Raw genomic sequence first — 18061 nt, 5'->3', positions numbered from 1 at the left:
TTCCCTTTCACGGCTTCGACGCGGCAAGTAAGACCCCCGTCACCCACATGTCCTCCTTCTCTGAAAGCGAAGCGCTCAGACACATCAAAGACTCAGGTGAGACTCGGGTGAGACTCGGGTGAGACTCGGGTGAGACACCCTTTCTGCTGCACACTGCCTCTCTGTCACACACAGTCATTACACCTCACACAGGTTTGAGGATTGTGGGGAATTTGTGCGTATTTTTTAAAGTCCTCGATTCATGTTGTCAGACGTGTCATTGTGTGTTTGACAATAATCTTTGAGAGAATACAAGAACACTTGTGTGTGTGTGTTTCACACCCTATAGGAAAGCTCTTTGTGAGATTTAACAGTAGTCACCTGAGCCGGATTTACCCATCAGGCCAGAGACTTCAGTCCTCTAACTACGACCCCCAGGACATGTGGAACGGAGGCTGTCAGATGGGTGAGTTCCTCCAGCCGGGGTGCCCTCATCCTCCATGGGTCCCCAGTGTTTAGTTATTTTTAGAGTGCTCCGTTAAGTTCACATTCCCTCACATGGAGAAGAGAACCATTTGTGTGATGTTTGTCCTTCTCCTTCCCTATACTTCCCAGTGGCCTTGAACTTCCAGACGCCAGGAGAACAGATGGATCTGAACCGGGGCCGGTTCCTGCCTAACGGCCGCTGCGGATACGTGCTGAAACCGGACTTCCTGTGCCAGCACAATTCCCACTTTAACCCTGAGAGCACAGGGGGAGGACCAGGACATGTCCCTACTCAGCTCACCATAAAGGTTCATACCTTTAAAACCTCTTTGAACTTTGAACTTGAACTGCCTCCCTCCCTCTCTCTCCCTCCCTCTCTCTCCCTCCCTCTCTCTCCCCCTCTCTCCCTCCCTCTCCCTCTCTCTCTCCCTCCCTCTCTCTCCCTCTCTCTCCCTCCCCCTCTCTCCCTCCCTCTCTCTCCCTCTCTCTCTCTCCCTCTCTCTCCCTCCCCCTCTCTCCCTCCCTCTCTCTCCCTCTCTCTCTCTCCCTCTCTCTCCCTCCCCCTCTCTCCCTCCCTCTCTCTCTCCCTCCCTCTCTCTCCCTCTCTCTCTCTCCCCCTCTCTCCCTCCCTCTCTCTCCCTCCCTCTCTCCATCTCTGCCCTCCTCTTCTGTCGCTGTCAATCTCTTGCCATAGCTGGTGATTTTTGTGGCCTACACTCTTCATTCTCTCTGGTGTTATTGATCACTCTTCAAGGTCAGGTGTCCTGAAGGCCGTTTCTCTGTTCTGCAGGTAATCTCTGCCCAGCAGTTGCCCAAGATAAACACGAACAAGTCCAGCTCCATTGTGGACCCGCAGGTCTGGGTAGAGGTCCATGGAGTGGCCATTGATAAAGCACGCGCCAAAACCCACCGAATCAACAACAATGGTACGGCCGACCTCTGACCTTAACATGCCTCAGGATGGACCTGTGCATTTGGCCATTCACATGCACTGGGTCAAGATCAGGGTCAGGGTCAGGGTTAGGGTTAGGATTAGGATTAGAGTAAGGGTCAGGATTAGGGTCATGGTCAATATTAGTGTCAGGGTTAGGATTATGGTTATTTTCAGCGTTAGGGTTAGGGTCAGGATTAGGGTCAGGGTTAAGATTATGGTTATGGTTAGGGTCAGGGTTATGGTTAGGGTTAGGATTAGGATTAGGATTAGGGTTAGGGTTAGGGTTAGGGTCAGGGTCAGGATTAGGATTAGGATTAGGATTAGGATTAGGATTAGAATTAGGATTAGGATTAGGGTTAGGGTCAGGGTCATGGTGAGGATTAGGATTAGGATTAGGATTAGGATTAATTTTAGGGTCAGGGTTAGGGTCAGGGTCAGGGTCAGGGTCAGGATTAAATTTGGAACTTTATTGATTCAGAGTTGCTCCTGTACAGTATGGTTGCACAATAAGGACAAATAATTTTTAATCCATATTTGCTGGATGGTGGTAATGTGCTGATTCAACAGACACCCAACTGGACACTCACTGGTCTGAAGTATTTTGTGATATCTGTAACGTGAAGGCCAATATTGCAATTGCAATTTACAAATTATGTATCGTGCAGCTCACACATTCACATCTTAATTTAAACTGGAAATGCATCTTATCTTCAGTACTGTAACTCAATAGTGTGTGTGTGTGCGTGTGTGTGTGTGCGTGCGTTCGTGTGCGTGTGTGTGTGTGCGTGTGTGCGCGTGTGCGTGCGTTTGTGTGCGCGTGTGTGTGCGTGTGTGAGGTTACTGCAGGCTTTAACCCACGCTGGGACAGCACATTGAGCTTCCAGGTTCAGGTTCCTGAACTGGCTCTTGTGCGCTTTATGGTGGAAGACCACGACCACACGAGCAAGAACGACTTTGTTGGCCAGTTCACTATTCCGTTTACAAGCCTGCGCACAGGTGGGGTGTATGCATGTGTGTGTGTGTGTGTGTGTGTGTGTGTGCTTGTGCGAGTGCGTGTGTGTATGTGAGTGCGTATGCACGTGCACACATGTGTGGGCATGCGTGCGTGTGAAAGTTTGTATGTTTTGTCTGTTGCGTTTGAATGTGTGACTGAACTTTTGATTATGTGTTTGGAGAGAATAATGGCAAGCTTCTGTGTCTGATCTCTTGAGACTTTTTAAGTCATTCACAAAAAAGTTCCACTTTTATAAAAACGTCCCTTTTCTCAGCATGTGCTCATGTTGTGTGTGTATGTGAACCCCAGTTTCTTGCCCTCATGCTTCTTTCTGGTTTGGTTTTTAATGTAAACGTGCTGTGTTTGGCTGGGCCCTGTCCCACAGGTTACCGCCACGTGCACTTGCTAAACGCAGACGGCTCCAGCCTCTCCCCTGCCAGCCTCTTTGTCCATGTGAAAGTCGCACGGCGAGGAATCCCCATCAAAACGGTGTCTGAGCGCCTGACTAACGCCTGACCTCTCCGTGCTGAGCCCTTGGAATCCTGGTCTCCGATCACGCTGTCGTGTGCGCGCCATGCCACAGAGAGCTCGCAGGCTGGGTGCAGGCGCAGACACGGGCTCTCCGTTGCAACACTATAGAACAGAGATACAAGTGGTCAAGACTCTGGATCTCTTACTGTTTCCATAGGAGCAAGTGGTCATGTGGTCTGTTGAAATCTGACATTTAACAAGTTTTAGACAGAGGTTTTAAAATCCAGTGTTTATTGTAATTTAATACTTCTAATTTAACTGATATTTAAATAATCGTTAGGTGCCATCGTAGATTTTGATGTAAGTGCCTCTTTAATTTGTTTTGTTTGAAGCTGAACTGGTATTCCATTGTTGGAAAAAATTGTGTACTACTGGTTTAAGTGATTCTAAAGGTGAGATGTAGCTGTTAACAGGAAAAAAAGACATGGTGACTATTTGAAGAAATGCATTGCAGATCATTCTGACATTAAAAGGTGAAATGAATAGAATTATATAAATAGAATTACTGTACAATGGTGGTTTACCAGAGTATAATACACAGTATACACAGTAACCCATTAATCTGCTCATCTTCATGGCATAATATGTGCTGCCTGTCCGATGTAACTGTAGTGTGACTCTGTTACACCGACAATAAAATCGCTCCAAATGAAATGTGCTAAAAGCAGACGTTTGACACTAAAACGGCACACTGATTTATTTACAGATAATGCAGTGAATCTGGATGAGTAGAAGTTAAAGCAAAAAAGTGTAGAATTTTTAAAGGTGTTTGATTAAAAGTACAGTGCTGCATTTTAGTTGCTGGTTAGTTTCTTTACTTGATTAATTACTGATCATGTTGAGCTCCTCATATCCTACAGTCTAACTAACAGTAGGTCTGAGGTGCCTGCAGGTTTGAAGTTCTGCTTGTATGTGTGGGAGGTGTTAGACACAAGTGATATTTGTAAGGGAAGGTAGAACTGTTGCGCACAGTGAGAACCTGAAGAGCCGTAATGGGATCGAACTGAGATTGAAACAGGATCGTAGTCTAAAATACATGCTGAAGAACAACTGCTGCCAGTGAACTACATAAACATAGGTCATCATTTGTTTTCACCACTGTATTTACACAGCTAAAAACATTAATGTTATTAATTATTGTATAACAAGTATGTTTTATATGTTTTATACTTTTTATGTTAAAAACTAATACATATGGTTGACATTGACATGTTTTGCAAAAATGACATTAGTTTTGAAACGAATGTTTTATTGATTTATTAAAAATCCCAGTGCAGATTACCGTTTAGGGTCTGCGTCAGATTTTCTGTGTGCTTATAACATGCTGGTGTTTGTATTTTCTGTAGTATTGAGTGGGTCATACAAGCAAAAGAAAACATTTTGACTTGTACTTTAAGGATCTATTTTGAAACTATGTAGTTTGAGAAGTGTCCATTTGATAAACTGGCTGTATAACCTGCTCATGTCTCTGTGCTGAGACGTGTCTCGTGTCAGGGTGCGTGCTAAAGTCTCACCTACCGCTCACGACTTCGGCGCCATCTTTTGGTCACCGAGCGAACGACGGTTATTTAAAAACACAATAAAATAATGCTAATAATTTTAGGGATTATAGGGATAATTAAAATCCCTAAAATTTGACACGTTGGACGCTATTTTACGTTTGTAAAGACGCGTTTGTACAGCGACTATCTTAAATCCAAGTGACCGTGAGCCGTCGCGTTGATGACAAGAGAACTACATCCCCCACAAGGCTTTGGGCGAGTCCACCAATAGGAACGGGGGGCGTGGGGGTTCCTCACTTCCTGGTTCAACATGGCGGACGAGAATGAGACAGCAGCGAAGCCGGAGCGGCGCGTGGAGGTGGACGAGGAACACGCGCACTGCAGCGACTGCGAGAACGAGGAGCACGCGATCGACGACGGGTGAGGACACGCGCGCGTGCTGTGGGAGCGCAGACTGGGCATACTGGTGCTCCGCGCGCCTACAGACTGGGCCCTGTGCGGTTAGGCGATGTGGGCTGGAGTCTTTGGACCCGCCCCCGGGAGCTCGTCATTGGTCCGCTAGTTTGACTGACGACACGAGCCAAACAGCGATTGGATGAAATGTATGAAGTTTAAGGAAGGGGCGGGACATCCGGCCTCGTTTCGCTAGTGTTCCCGTCCAAACTAGTGTGTGTGAGAGCTGCTTTTCTGTAAATGTGAATGATTACTGACGGGCTGTTTAACGCTGCTGAAATAATCGCAACTGACGGGCTGTGTAACGTTAACGCTGCTGAAATATTTGCAACTGACGGGCTGTTTAACGTTAACGCTGCTGAAATATTCGCAACTGACGGGCTGTTTAACGTTAACGCTGCTGAAATAATCGCAACTGACGGCTGTTTAACGTTAACGCTACTGAAATAATCGCAACTGACGGGCTGTGTAACGTTAACGCTGCTGAAATAATCGCAACTGACGGGCTGTTTAACGTTAACGCTGCTGAAATAATCGCAACTGAGGGCTGTTTAACGTTAACGCTGCTGAAATAATCGCAACTGACGGGCTATTTAACGTTAACGCTGCTGAAATATTCGCAACTGACGGGCTGTTTAACGTTAACGCTGCTGAAATAATCGCAACTGACAGGGCTGTTTAACGTTAACGCTGCTGAAATATTCGCAACTGACGGGGCTGTTTAACGTTAACGCTACTGAAATAATCGCAACTGACAGGGCTGTTTAACGTTAACGCTGCTGAAATATTCGCAACTGACAGGGCTGTTTAACGTTAACGCTGCTGAAACAATCGCAACTGACAGGGCTGTGTAACGTTAACGCTGCTGAAATAATCGCAACTGACAGGGCTGTGTAACGTTAACGCTGCTGAAATAATCGCAGCTGACATGGCTGTTTAACGTTAACGCTGCTGAAATAATCGCAACTGACAGGGCTGTTTAACGTTAACGCTGCTGAAATAATCGCAACTGACAGGGCTGTGTAACGTTAACGCTGCTGAAATAATCGCAGCTGACATGGCTGTTTAACGTTAACGCTGCTGAAATAATCGCAACTGACAGGGCTGTTTAACGTTAACGCTGCTGAAATATTCGCAACTGACAGGGCTGTTTAACGTTAACGCTGCTGAAATAATTGCAACTGACAGGGCTGTGTAACGTTAACGCTGCTGAAATAATCGCAACTGACAGGGCTGTTTAACGTTAACGCTGCTGAAATAATCGCAACTGACAGGGCTGTTTAACGTTAACGCTGCTGAAATATTCGCAACTGACAGGGCTGTTTAACGTTAACGCTGCTGAAATATTCGCAACTGACAGGGCTGTTTAATGCTAATATATCTAATTAATATATCTAATATATCTGATAAGTCTAATATATCTAAGATATCTGAAAAATCTAATATATCTAATATCAGCTAACATTTCACACAACACACTACAAGGCACCGATTTCCTCCTAGCTAGACAGGACTCTGTCTTATAACTACAGTAAATGACAAAGTTAACTAACTGATTAACTAAATTGTATTGGTTCCGTAGGTGGTTTTGCTGGCTAACTGGTTTATTGGCGCCAGCCAGCCAGCCACCTTCCACATTAACACTGTTCAGATAGCTGTGTAACTCGTGAAGTGGGTTGCATGTTGGGTTATATTTTAGCCTGTTTTTATTATTATTATTTGTGTGTGTGTGTGTGTGTGTGTGTGTGTGTGTGTGTGTGTGTGTGGAGGGTTCTCCAGTTTGCATCCACACCAGACAACTGACCTTTTAAAGATACTTATAGCGGGCAGAGACAGAGAAACCGTTTTATCAGTATGCAAAGCAAGCACAGACTTGATGTTCAATATATGGAGCCGTCACACTGCAAAATCAGACACTTGAAGGCATTGATCAGCTAATCTTTTATCCACCAGTAATATTTGCTCGGTTAGAATTTGACAAAAAAATTTGACAACTTCATCGCAGAAAGCGAGATATTCTTGATTCTGATTGAATAGTTGGATAAATCTTTAGAATAGTTATAGAAATATCTTTTTGTTTTTACTCTTTAAAAAAAAAAAAAAGACAGTAAGCCAAAGTCCAAACAATCAGCCGCTCATTATAGTCCTTGTGATTAAAGCTCCAATATACAAGTTCAAGTTCGGTTTATTTGTCACATACATAGTCAGCTTGGGAACACTAGTAATTTTGATGTTTAAAACCTGCCTCCACCCTCATGGGCAAACCGCCAGTACTGCGTTGCTCCTTCAACACACACAGACTACCAGCACGGCGCTCCGAGTAAGCTTCTCCTCCACCTGGGACAGGGCGCGAGCGGCTTTGCTGGTGGAATCCCGTGGAACCGACGGTGCGGTTTTGCTGGCCTTTGTTCCGTGTCATGGTGCACGTGTCTCTCCTGCCCTAACAAATGCACGTGCATGCGCTCCCCCCCCAGGGTAATGTGAGCTCAGTGAGAGGGAGACTTCTGTGTTCTGTCCCTGATGAGTCTTCGTAGTCGTATGTTTTTAGCGCATGGCTCTGGTGTCAGCAGAGCTGAGCGAGGCACCCAGCCTACACGTTCACTGTCTTACTTCCCTGTTTGATCGTAGCCTGCAAGCTTACCAGAGCTTGACTCGACCCATTAACCGGGTGTTTTACAACACAAGAAATGCAGTGTGCTTGGCGCGGCACTGTTCTTAACTGCGCCGAAATGAAATGTATAGATGTTAGAAATGTTATTAAAAATGGGTACCAAGATTGGACAACGTGCTGTCATCGCTGTGTAGCCTAATTATGGTGGTTAGAAATACAGCATATATAGTTTTAAAATGGCTGTTCTAGTGTGTGCACTGCTCCCCAGCCATAACTGCTGGTTGTTGTGTTCAGTTCTTTAGCTGTATTGTTGTTTTCTACAGTTTTTTCATGCTGGTTCAGTGGAGATGGTGTCATTCTGCTTTTGTCTGTGCAAGTCTATTCTCTCTTTCCTCTCACCCCTCTCTCTCTCTCTCTCTCTCTCTCTCTTTCCTCTCTCTTTTTCTTCTCACCCCTCTCTCTCTCTCACCCCTCTCTCTCTCTCTTTCCTCTCACCCCTCTCTCTCTCTCTTTCCTCTCACCCCTCTCTCTCTCTCTCTTTCCTCTCTCTTTTTCTTCTCACCCCTCTCTCCCTCTTTCTCTCTCGCTCACCCCTCTCTCTCTCTCTCTCTCTTGCTCTCTCACTCTCCCTCACCCTCTTAATTGCATCTAACCTCTTTCACCTCTTGTATAATAATAAACTTAAGTTGAACCCCATGTCGCATAAAAGTAAGAGTGTAATTAGAAAAGGACAATTGTGCCGAGTTCACACACAAGATGTCTTTGTGTCCGTACGATACTGCCCTAAGATGTGGCAGGATTGAGCTGACTCAACGTAGAGGGGGAATAAAATCCTTCAGAAACACGATTTAGGGTCCTGTTCCACTGAAGTGCTTGTTCATACCTTTCTGCTGAATCAGGACACTGGTTTCCAGTGAAAGCCCACAGCTTTCTGGGCCTGCGTAGGCTACAGTGAAGTCTCCCGCTCTGCTACCCGTGTTGTAGCGAGTAAGAAACCTCAGCTGGTGCCCAGCGCAGGCATCAGTGAGCCAGGCAAGCGTGGGCGGGCGGGTTCTTCTCTCCCTTATTTACTCTGCAGAGACGTTCAGTACTGAGATGGTGGAAGGTGGTGCGCCCTGTCACATTGTTACTGAGTTTTGCTGACTCTCTTTTGGAAAACACACTAGGAGCTGTTTGGATTGTCATGGTTACAGTGCTGTTCAGCACTATGGCTTATACTACACTCTCCTTTCATTGTATTGCATGCAGTGACAGTTAAGCTAAATGGGTGAACTGGGTTGATTCATGGGTGAACTGCTCAGCGTTCGGGCTTGATGGCTGGGTTGGCTGTCCCGTGTGTTGGTCCACCCCTGGGTCTTGTAGACGTCCGCTGAGGACCGAGCGCCCCCATGCGCTAAAGCTGCCGCGTGTCACCATGTGTCTTGCAGGGAAAAGGGCGATACAGGAGCCAGGAAGAAGAAAAAGAAACAGAAGAAGAAGAAGGACAAATCGGGGAAGGAGTCTGCTCAGGACCCGCCGGCCAAAGTGAGTGAGCGTCTCGGCCTCCGCAAGTCCTGTGTGAAGAGCCTCAAGAGTCTCTCAGCACGTTGCGACTGTCGTCTGTTCCGGTTTATGTCTTTATTTTGTCCGCCTCTCCGTCTCTCTCTTTCTCGGCGCCCCCTGCAGGTTAACTCTCTCCCTGCCGATAAGCTGCAGGAGATCCAGAAAGCCATCGAGCTCTTCTCCGTGGGACCGGGACCAGCCAAAACTATGGAGGAAGCGTCCCGCCGCACCTACCAGTTCTGGGACACCCAGCCTGTCCCAAAGCTAGGTACCCAGCGTCACTGAGCACCTTGGCACAAGCGTCATGCAGCATATAAAATGATTCCCAATCTTATGCTTTCTCGCTCCTCCACAATGTTTTTTTCGTTTGTCCGCATGACAACTGGCACATTAATAATCACCTTACACTTTCATTTGTATATTAAAGGGAGGAAAAAAGAAATCTGATTCCCCTTCTGATCAATAACTGTGTCCGAGTCTGAGCAATTTGGGCGGAGCTTATCTAAACATAATAAACCACAGTGCAGTATAACTCTCCTCAGGGATCCTGGAAACACGGGCAGACCTCTGCTGGGTGAACAGGCTCCTCCCATACTCAGTTTAAGAGCACCATCACTCTCTGGCCATCACAGTCACCCCCCACCCCCCCTCCCCGGCTCTTCTGTTGTGTGGTGGTGTAAAAACTGGAGATGAAGTATTTGTGGCTGGGTATTTAGAGAAGATTGTCCACTGATGCACACAATTGGCAAGAGAACTCTTTGTGCCAAATCACACCCGTGCGTTTGTGTGTGTACATTTATGTGCACATCTTATTCTTATACGTTTCCTTAACCCGTTGGTAAGTGCGTGTTACCGACGCTGTTCCCATGAGCCAAGACCTGCGTTGTGCTTTTCATTTACTGCTGGTTTTTTTCAGTTTTTAGTGTTTTTATACAAATTTGCAAGGACTTTACTACTGTCCTGTCGTATCAGAGGTTGACGGGCCTGTTTGCCCCTGCAGGAGAGATGGTGACGTCGCACGGCTGCATCGAGCCAGATAAAGACCACATCCGAGAGGAGCCATACAGCCTCCCACAGGGCTTCACCTGGGACGCGCTGGATCTGGGCAACCCTGCCGTGGTGAGAGCCGTCCCATACCCATCCAAGCGCTTGGCTTTCTGAGCTGATGAATATGCATTTTGGGTCCTTCCAATGAAGCAATATTTCAGCCCCTTTTGTGTTATCAGTTATTTGTTTCTTTTTGATGCTATACAACCTTGTATATTAAAATGCTAAAGTATGCTTTATTCAGACCTCCCTTCATTTTTGTAGGTATGTGAACAGTATTCTTTTATTTTGTAGAGCGTACATCTCCAGTACTTTAATCCAGGAGCAAGTGTGCCAGTGTGCCAGTGAGGCTCTGCTGGGGGCCAGGACTGCGTCTTTAAGGCCGAACACTGTGTTAGGGATTAAAGGAGCTTGTTTTTCTCTGCACTTTAAACCTGCTGCTAAAGTCGATTCAGAAGCAGAGCTGGAGCTTAGTGTCAATGTCGAGTGGACTTGCTTTGGAACGCGAGCGCAAGCCTCAGCTCAGAAACGCCACAGTCGTGACATCAGTCTACACGTCGACACGGGCGTCTCGTGTCTTACGTTACGGATGTGATCATATCTCTCTCTCTCTCTCTCTCTCAGCTGAAAGAGCTGTACACACTCCTGAACGAGAACTACGTGGAGGACGATGACAACATGTTCCGCTTTGACTACTCTCCCGAGTTCCTGCTCTGGTAGGCGTGTCTCTCCCGGGCCGGACGCCCGGTGGCGAGCAGCGAGGGTCAAATAGGTTGCTCCAACCCCCCTCCCCCCTGACCCCTCCCACTCTGTGCCCCCCCCCCCCCCAGGGCCCTGCGTCCTCCGGGGTGGCTGATCCAGTGGCACTGTGGGGTGAGGGTGAACTCCAACCAGAAGCTGGTGGGCTTTATAAGTGCCATCCCAGCCAACATCCGCATCTACGCCACGTAAGTGTTCGCCTTCCTCCACGCTTCCTCTGAACCAGAGCGGTTCGTCTGTGAGCTCAAACGACCTTTTGAAGCAGGAGCCTTACAAACTAGGAAAATGTCCAGATTTCACGTGTTTAAGTAATCCGTTGTCAAACGGATGATGAAAGCAGATTAGCGGTTAAGCATATGTGCAGTGTCATTACCGCACTGTGTGTCTGAGCAGAATAAAAGTGAATAGATAAAAGCACAGAACTGGTCCAGGTGTCTGTTAGGATGTTAGGATGAGCTAACAGACACCTGTAGAGAGTGGACACACACGCACACACTCACACACCACACGCACACGCGCACACACACCACGCACACACCACACGCACACACACGCACACACACCACGCACACACCACACGCACACACACGCACACACACCACACGCACACACACGCACACACACCACACCCACACACACGCACACCACACACACGCACGCACACCACACACATGCACACACACCACACACACGCACGCACACCACACACACGCACACACACCACACACACGCACACACACCACACACACGCACGCACACCACACACACGCACGCACACCACACACACCACACACACGCACACACCACACACACGCACACACCACACACGCGCACACACCACACACGCACACACACCACACACGCGCGCACACCACACACGCGCACACACCACACACGCGCACACACCACACACACGCACACACCACACGCGCACACACCACACACACGCACACACAACACACACATGCACACCACTCACACCACACACACGCACACACCACACATACATGCACACCACTCACACACACACACCGCACACCACAGACACACCACACACTCACACACACGCACACACACATTCACACACACACGCACACACACATTCACACACACACGCACACACCACTCACACACCACACACCACGCACACACCACGCACACACCACACACACACACCACACACTCACACACACAGACACGCGCACAAATGCACACTCTTGTGCAGGTATGAAAGTCCGCCAGACCTAGAATACGAAAATCCAGAAAATGGTGGTTGTGTTGTTAGAGAGACTCAGAGTGCAAGCATTCAGAATCTGGAAAAGGTTTTCTCCCTTTCTCTCTCTCCGTTCCTCTCTCTCTCTCTCTCGCTCTCGATCATGGTTTTCAGTTTTCGTTCAACAGCTGACACCATTTATGTAGCGAAATATTCTGTGAAGTTGCAAAACCCTCCTGGACCCAGAATCCTCCGAGTATGTTCAGCAAACCTGATGGTGCGTAGTGACAGCTCGATCGTGATTGGCTGGCTGGTTTTATGCGTCAGAATGGGAACAGGAAAGCTCCGACCTCTGAGTGCCGACTTCCTGCAGGGGGAAGAGGATGGAGGTTAACTTCCTGTATGTTGTCTTCCTCCAGAGAGAAGAAGATGGTGGAGATTAACTTCCTGTGTGTGCATAAGAAGCTGCGCTCCAAAAGAGTGGCACCGGTTCTGATCCGAGAGATCACCAGACGGGTCAACCTGCAGGGCATCTTCCAGGCCGTCTACACGGCAGGAGTGGTTCTGCCCAAACCAGTGGGCACCTGCAGGTATCACACACACACACACACACGTACATGATCCTTCTGTATGACTAAGCATCACTGCATGATTGTAAGACAGATATTGTTACTGGGAAGGGATTCCTCAAGATTCCGGAGTGTGTCAATGGGAATTTGTGCCCGTTCAGACAAAAGGGCGTTTGTGAGGTCAGGCACAGATGCTGGACCAGAAGGCCTGGCTCACGGTCAGCATTCCTCATCACCCCAAAGGTGTTTAGTGGGGTTGATGTTGAGACCACTGGAGTTCCAACGCACCAAACCCCTCAAACCACGTCTGTATGGACCTGACTGTGTTCAGGGGTGCACTTATGATGCAGTAGGAAAGGACGTCCCCAGACACAGTTCTTGTGCTGAGGTTTCCTCCAGAGATGGGCTGGCACTCTGAGTGAGTGATGAAACAGAGGAAGGGTGATTTTTACACACTGCTGTGGGCTGCTGTGGTCTACTGCTTCATGGCTGAGATGTTGTTGTTGTTTTTGACAATAAGAGAACTTACAGCTCACTGGGGCAAATCCAGCAGGGTGGTAATGTCACAAAACTGTTGTGGAAAAAAAGGTGGCTTTCTAACCTTAAACCTTAACCTTAAACCCTAAACCCCAACTGTAACCCAGTGCCACGTTTACGGTGACTGAGCTCTTCGGTATGACCCATTCTACTGCCAGTGTGTGTCTATTATTTTTATACTGAACTGAATAATTAAGATGGGTGTGTTTCTGCGTGTGCACGTGGGGTTATGTAGGTACTGGCATCGGTCCCTGAACCCCAGGAAGCTGATTGAGGTGAAGTTTTCTCACCTGAGTCGAAACATGACCATGCAGCGCACCATGAAGCTTTACCGGCTCCCAGAGGTAAGGGCAGGCCCCGCCCCCTCCCACCCCACAGGCCCCTCCCACTCCCACCCCACAGGCCCCTCCCACTTTCAGTCCAGAGCCCAAACACCCATTTCTGATGGAATAGTGGGTGACAGTGGTTGTGGCTTCTGGCGAATGGTGGGTGATGGTGTGTGTGGTTTCTGGTGAATGGTGGGTGATAGTGGGTGTGGTTTCTGGTGAATGGTGGGTGATAGTGGGTGTGGTTTCTGGTGAATGGTGGGTGATGGTGGGTGTGGTTTCTGGCGAATGGTGGGTGATGGTGGTTGTGGTGTCTGGTGAATGTTGGGTGGTGGTGGGTGTGGTTTCTTGGCTCAGAGCAGCACCTGACTTCCTGTGCTGTTCTGTCTTGCTTGCCTTAGCCCCCCCCCCCCCCCCCCCCCCCCCACACTCATTCTCTCTCTGTCTCGCTGTAGGCTCCTAAGACTCCAGGCCTCCGGCTGATGACGGTGAAGGATGTTCCCGCAGTTCACCGTCTACTGCAGGACTACCTGCTCCAGTTCAACCTGGCTCCTGTCATGAGTCCCGAAGAGGTGCAGCACTGGCTACTCCCACAGGACAACATCATCGACACCTTCCTGGTGGAGGTCTGTCTCTCCGTCCACACCCTCCTGGTGGAGGTCTATCTGTGTCTCTTATGACACCCACCTGTTCCTTCTCCACCATGTTTTAATAAACTACACCCTTCGCATGCTGTCTTTGTCTTCACAAACTCTGTGGACAGGTGTCCTTTAGGTCCTCAGCATTTCTCAGATGGTTCTGATACCTACAGAACATCAAAATGATCATGACCTTCTCCCATGTTCCCCTTGGGGCCTCAAGAATTTGTCAGACATTAGCGATATGTTTGCTGAAATGCTTCAGATGAAGGATTGGTAATGGGTCAGTGATGGATTGGTTGATGGATGATTGGTGATTGGTGATGGATTGGTGATTGGTTGGTGGATGATTGGTGATTGATTGATTTGGCTGATTCCTGGTTGCTCCATGACTCTGCAGAGCGGCGCAGGGAAGGTGACTGACTTCCTGAGTTTCTACACGCTGCCGTCCACCATCATGAACCACCCTGTGCACCGCAGTCTGAAGGCTGCGTACTCCTTCTACAATGTGCACACGGACACACCACTGCTCGACCTCATGGCTGACGCACTCATCCTCGCCAAGTCGGTCAGTAAATACACCCGCGATTGCACCGGGGACTTGTGGGTGTTAATTTAAGTCTTACTGAGAAAGATGTGTGCACACATATACCTGCACGCATGTGCACACACACCAATTCTTTCTCATCCCCCCTGCAGAAAGGATTTGATGTCTTCAATGCACTGGACCTGATGGAGAACAAGACGTTCCTTGAGAAGCTCAAGTTTGGTATTGGAGATGGTAACCTGCAGTATTACCTCTACAACTGGAAGTGCCCCAGCATGGGCTCTGAGAAGGTACACACACACACACACACACACACACACACACACACACACATATATATACATGCACTGTTCTGCACATTAGGCACTTGACAGTCATCAAAGAAACTTCAATTTCGTTATACTTCATTTAATTATCTCATATAGGGTTCACTCAGGTTCACTGTCACAGTTAAATTGCTAATTGAAAGGTTTGACCACCAGGGGGCAACCATGAGACAAAATGCTCTTGCTGCGTGCACAGCTACAGCTTTGTGGTTGTTTACTGCTCTTCTGCGGTGTGGTTATAGAGCAGGTTCTGTCCTGTTTTCCCTGTGTTGTACAGGTCGGCCTGGTGTTGCAGTGACTTCCTGAAACACGGTTAAGCCAATCCTCGTGTCATAGTGAAGCCAAGTTATGACATCACGCACTGACCACCTGAGAGACGTTCCAGAGGGACTTCCAGGTTTAGGAAGAATAAGCCACACCCCATTTTTTTTGTCCCATTTGAACTTTGAACTTTTGGATCTGTGCACTTGTGCTGCCAGGCCAAGAGAGGAGGGTTTCTGTCCTTGTTCTCTCTCTCTCTCTCTCTCTCTCTCTCTCTCTCTCTCTCTCTCTCTCTCTCTCTCTCTCTCTCTCTCCATCTGAAGCCACTGTAATTACCATCAAAGTTTCAGACTGTGAATCATCACAAGTGGTAAAACAGACTCCGAAACATCAGATTGTGCTTCTCAGAAATCTTTCCCATGATGCTCAGATACACACACCAGGCTGCTCACACCCTGACACAGGCGACAGACTCAGTACAGCGTTTTTTTCAAAAAATCTAAATAAAAAAACAAAAAAGTACAAACGTCTTGTCAACAAAATTGTAATAAAACAATCAAAAACACTAGAAAATATCTAAACAGAAAAGCCAGAAAAATCTAATCAAATATCTATTAACACCCTCCAGCGGACATGCCAAGGGCTACTGTTTGTAACTGTAATGTCGGTCATGTTTTCCCTTGTTCCTTTCACTGTTTTGGTGTCAGTGCTGTGAGGAGGCTGTGGAGTTGTTTCCAGGTTCGTTTTTTCCATGTGGTACTTGCTTTTCATTTGATTTTTCTCTTTGAGTTCGATGCTGCTTCATCACTAAACTGCCTGTAATTCCCATCACTGTAACACCAACACAAAACCTGTGTATAAACAAACAAGATAAACACCCAGAACTACCCAGACTGGCAGGGCTAAATACCGCAAAAGTGTATCAGGACTGAGACGTCAATCAAGTGTGTGGTGCTTGGGAGGGGGTGGGGCTTAATATTTAAAGGCTGAACTAACGTTTGAAAGTCAAATCTGCTTGTGGAGGACAGGAAAGGGGGAATCCAGTGGCTCGCGCGACAGGTAACCATCTGTAGGAAGAAGACTGGTGTTCTAGAGCAGAGAGACTGGGGGCTTTTGACACATTTGCCTAACATGATAAGCTTTGCTCCGTTTGGAGCTCTGCATGTACAGTGATGAGCAGCGGTAGGGTTTTGGGTCTGTGGGCCACAGTGTCGGTTTGGGACCTGCTGTGGATAGTTTGGTGGTAAGAAACACACAACTGGACGATTGGAACAGCGGAGAAACATAAAACTGTGGTCTTTGGGTTTCCTTGATGGAGAAGGGGGAAACATCGTCAACATGAGATTTCTTTTGTGCTAAATAAAAGTAGAAGTTGTTGTGAGGATGTGCAGTTTCATTCCTTGTGTGCTTATTCCAGATTTCACTGCCATGGCGCACACAACGCCCATGAAAGCGGCCAGGACTGGACACCTGCATGCGCCCTTACTGGGGCCTTCTGGCTTTATTTACCTCTTATTGTGCGAGGATGTGTGCGTGCTTCTGTAAACCCACGTTAAACCTGGGTTTAAGTTTTGTTTTGTTTTTATTCCAAAATGCTTGTGATCTGACGTACACCTTGTATTAACTGGCAATGCTAAATGAATTCTTAAAACCATTCAGTGCATCAAACCCTGGCTCTGAACAACCACACTAACCACTTCCACTAACTAGTTCCATTTTTGCATACAAAAACGGTCTAGAAAGTGTCAAACATCTGCTGTCTCCTCTTACTGTTCCTGATGACTCTGCAGGAGCATACCTACTCAAATGTTTTTCCACAGCAGAGAGGTAAGCTTGACGTTTTTACTCTTTCTGGGTTATGACTGGTCTTCAGCCTTCAGCCAAGCACAGTGGTGTTACGAGTCCTGAGACTACACCTACATATGCAGACGGAAAGTGTTAGCTGCTCGGAGAGCTGCCCCAACATAATGTCAAAAAATGCCTGCAAGTACTTTAAAATCCAGACGTCTGTTCAACACTAAAAGTGTAAAGTAAAAGTGAATAGAACTAACACAAGAGAAAAGGGTCTAATTCACTGCCACAATTCAAACTACCTAATGAGTTCTGTTTCTCTGGAAACACTTCTGTGCAGTGCTGAATATCTACAGCTCTTACTACTGTGCACTGAGTTACTCACCTGGAAATGGAATCTTCTTCAGGTTTTTATTGTAGTTTAGTAAAAAAGTATAGATAGTAGATCAAAATTATAGTGAAGACACTACAAAAGATTTTGAGAGAAACCAGACTTTGCCAATTGTTTGCACCTCCGTACAAAATGAACCTCCGTACAAAATGGCTTGTCTCTCAGGAAACCTTGTGTACTTCACCACAATCTTTCTGACTCACGCTCACCTCGCTCTCTATCTGCATATTTATATACATACATACGGGAACAGTCATCAGATACATCAACACCTACACTCTACCAGTCATCATATACATCAACACCTACACTCTACCAGTCATCACATACATCAACACCTACACACTACCAGTCATCAGACACATCAACACCTACACACTACCAGTCATCACATACATCAACACCTACACTCTACCAGTCATCACATACATCAACACCTACACTCTACCAGTCATCAGACACATCAACACCTACACTCTACCAGTCATCAGACACATCAACACCTACACACTACCAGTCATCAGACACATCAACACCTACACTCTACCAGTCATCACATACATCAACACGTACACTCTACCAGTCATCAGACACATCAACACCTACACTCTACCAGTCATCAGA

General features: G+C 47.3%; 2 protein-coding genes across 4 annotated transcripts in view; both read left to right on the top strand.

Moving 5' to 3' along the window:
* The window catches only part of plcd3a (phospholipase C, delta 3a), a 29404-nt gene extending 25198 nt beyond the window's left edge, over positions 1 to 4206 (top strand). For all 3 annotated transcript variants that reach the window (XM_035523543.1, XM_035523544.1, XM_035523541.1), the window contains 6 exons: positions 1 to 96; positions 329 to 445; positions 595 to 773; positions 1256 to 1391; positions 2246 to 2395; positions 2779 to 4206. The exon at positions 1 to 96 is cut by the window's left edge and continues 61 nt beyond it. In XM_035523543.1, coding sequence (XP_035379436.1) covers positions 1 to 96; positions 329 to 445; positions 595 to 773; positions 1256 to 1391; positions 2246 to 2395; positions 2779 to 2909 — 809 coding nt within the window. In that variant the 3' untranslated portion in view covers positions 2910 to 4206. The remainder of the gene's footprint in view (positions 97 to 328; positions 446 to 594; positions 774 to 1255; positions 1392 to 2245; positions 2396 to 2778) is intronic.
* A 510-nt stretch (positions 4207 to 4716) lies between these two features.
* Positions 4717 to 16639, top strand: nmt1a (N-myristoyltransferase 1a). Its single transcript, XM_035523545.1, has 12 exons — positions 4717 to 4846; positions 8918 to 9014; positions 9156 to 9300; positions 10033 to 10151; positions 10704 to 10795; positions 10910 to 11026; positions 12471 to 12641; positions 13393 to 13501; positions 13939 to 14109; positions 14522 to 14689; positions 14821 to 14958; positions 15272 to 16639. The coding sequence occupies exons 1-12, from the start codon at positions 4737 to 4739 to the stop codon at positions 15290 to 15292; spliced, it is 1458 nt and encodes a 485-aa protein (XP_035379438.1). The 5' UTR covers positions 4717 to 4736; the 3' UTR covers positions 15293 to 16639.
* The last annotated feature ends 1422 nt before the right edge of the window (positions 16640 to 18061 follow it).

Source organism: Electrophorus electricus, chromosome 1, assembly GCF_013358815.1.
Source record: "Electrophorus electricus isolate fEleEle1 chromosome 1, fEleEle1.pri, whole genome shotgun sequence".
Lineage (NCBI taxonomy): Eukaryota > Metazoa > Chordata > Actinopteri > Gymnotiformes > Gymnotidae > Electrophorus > Electrophorus electricus.
This window is presented reverse-complemented; position numbering and strand designations above follow the sequence as displayed.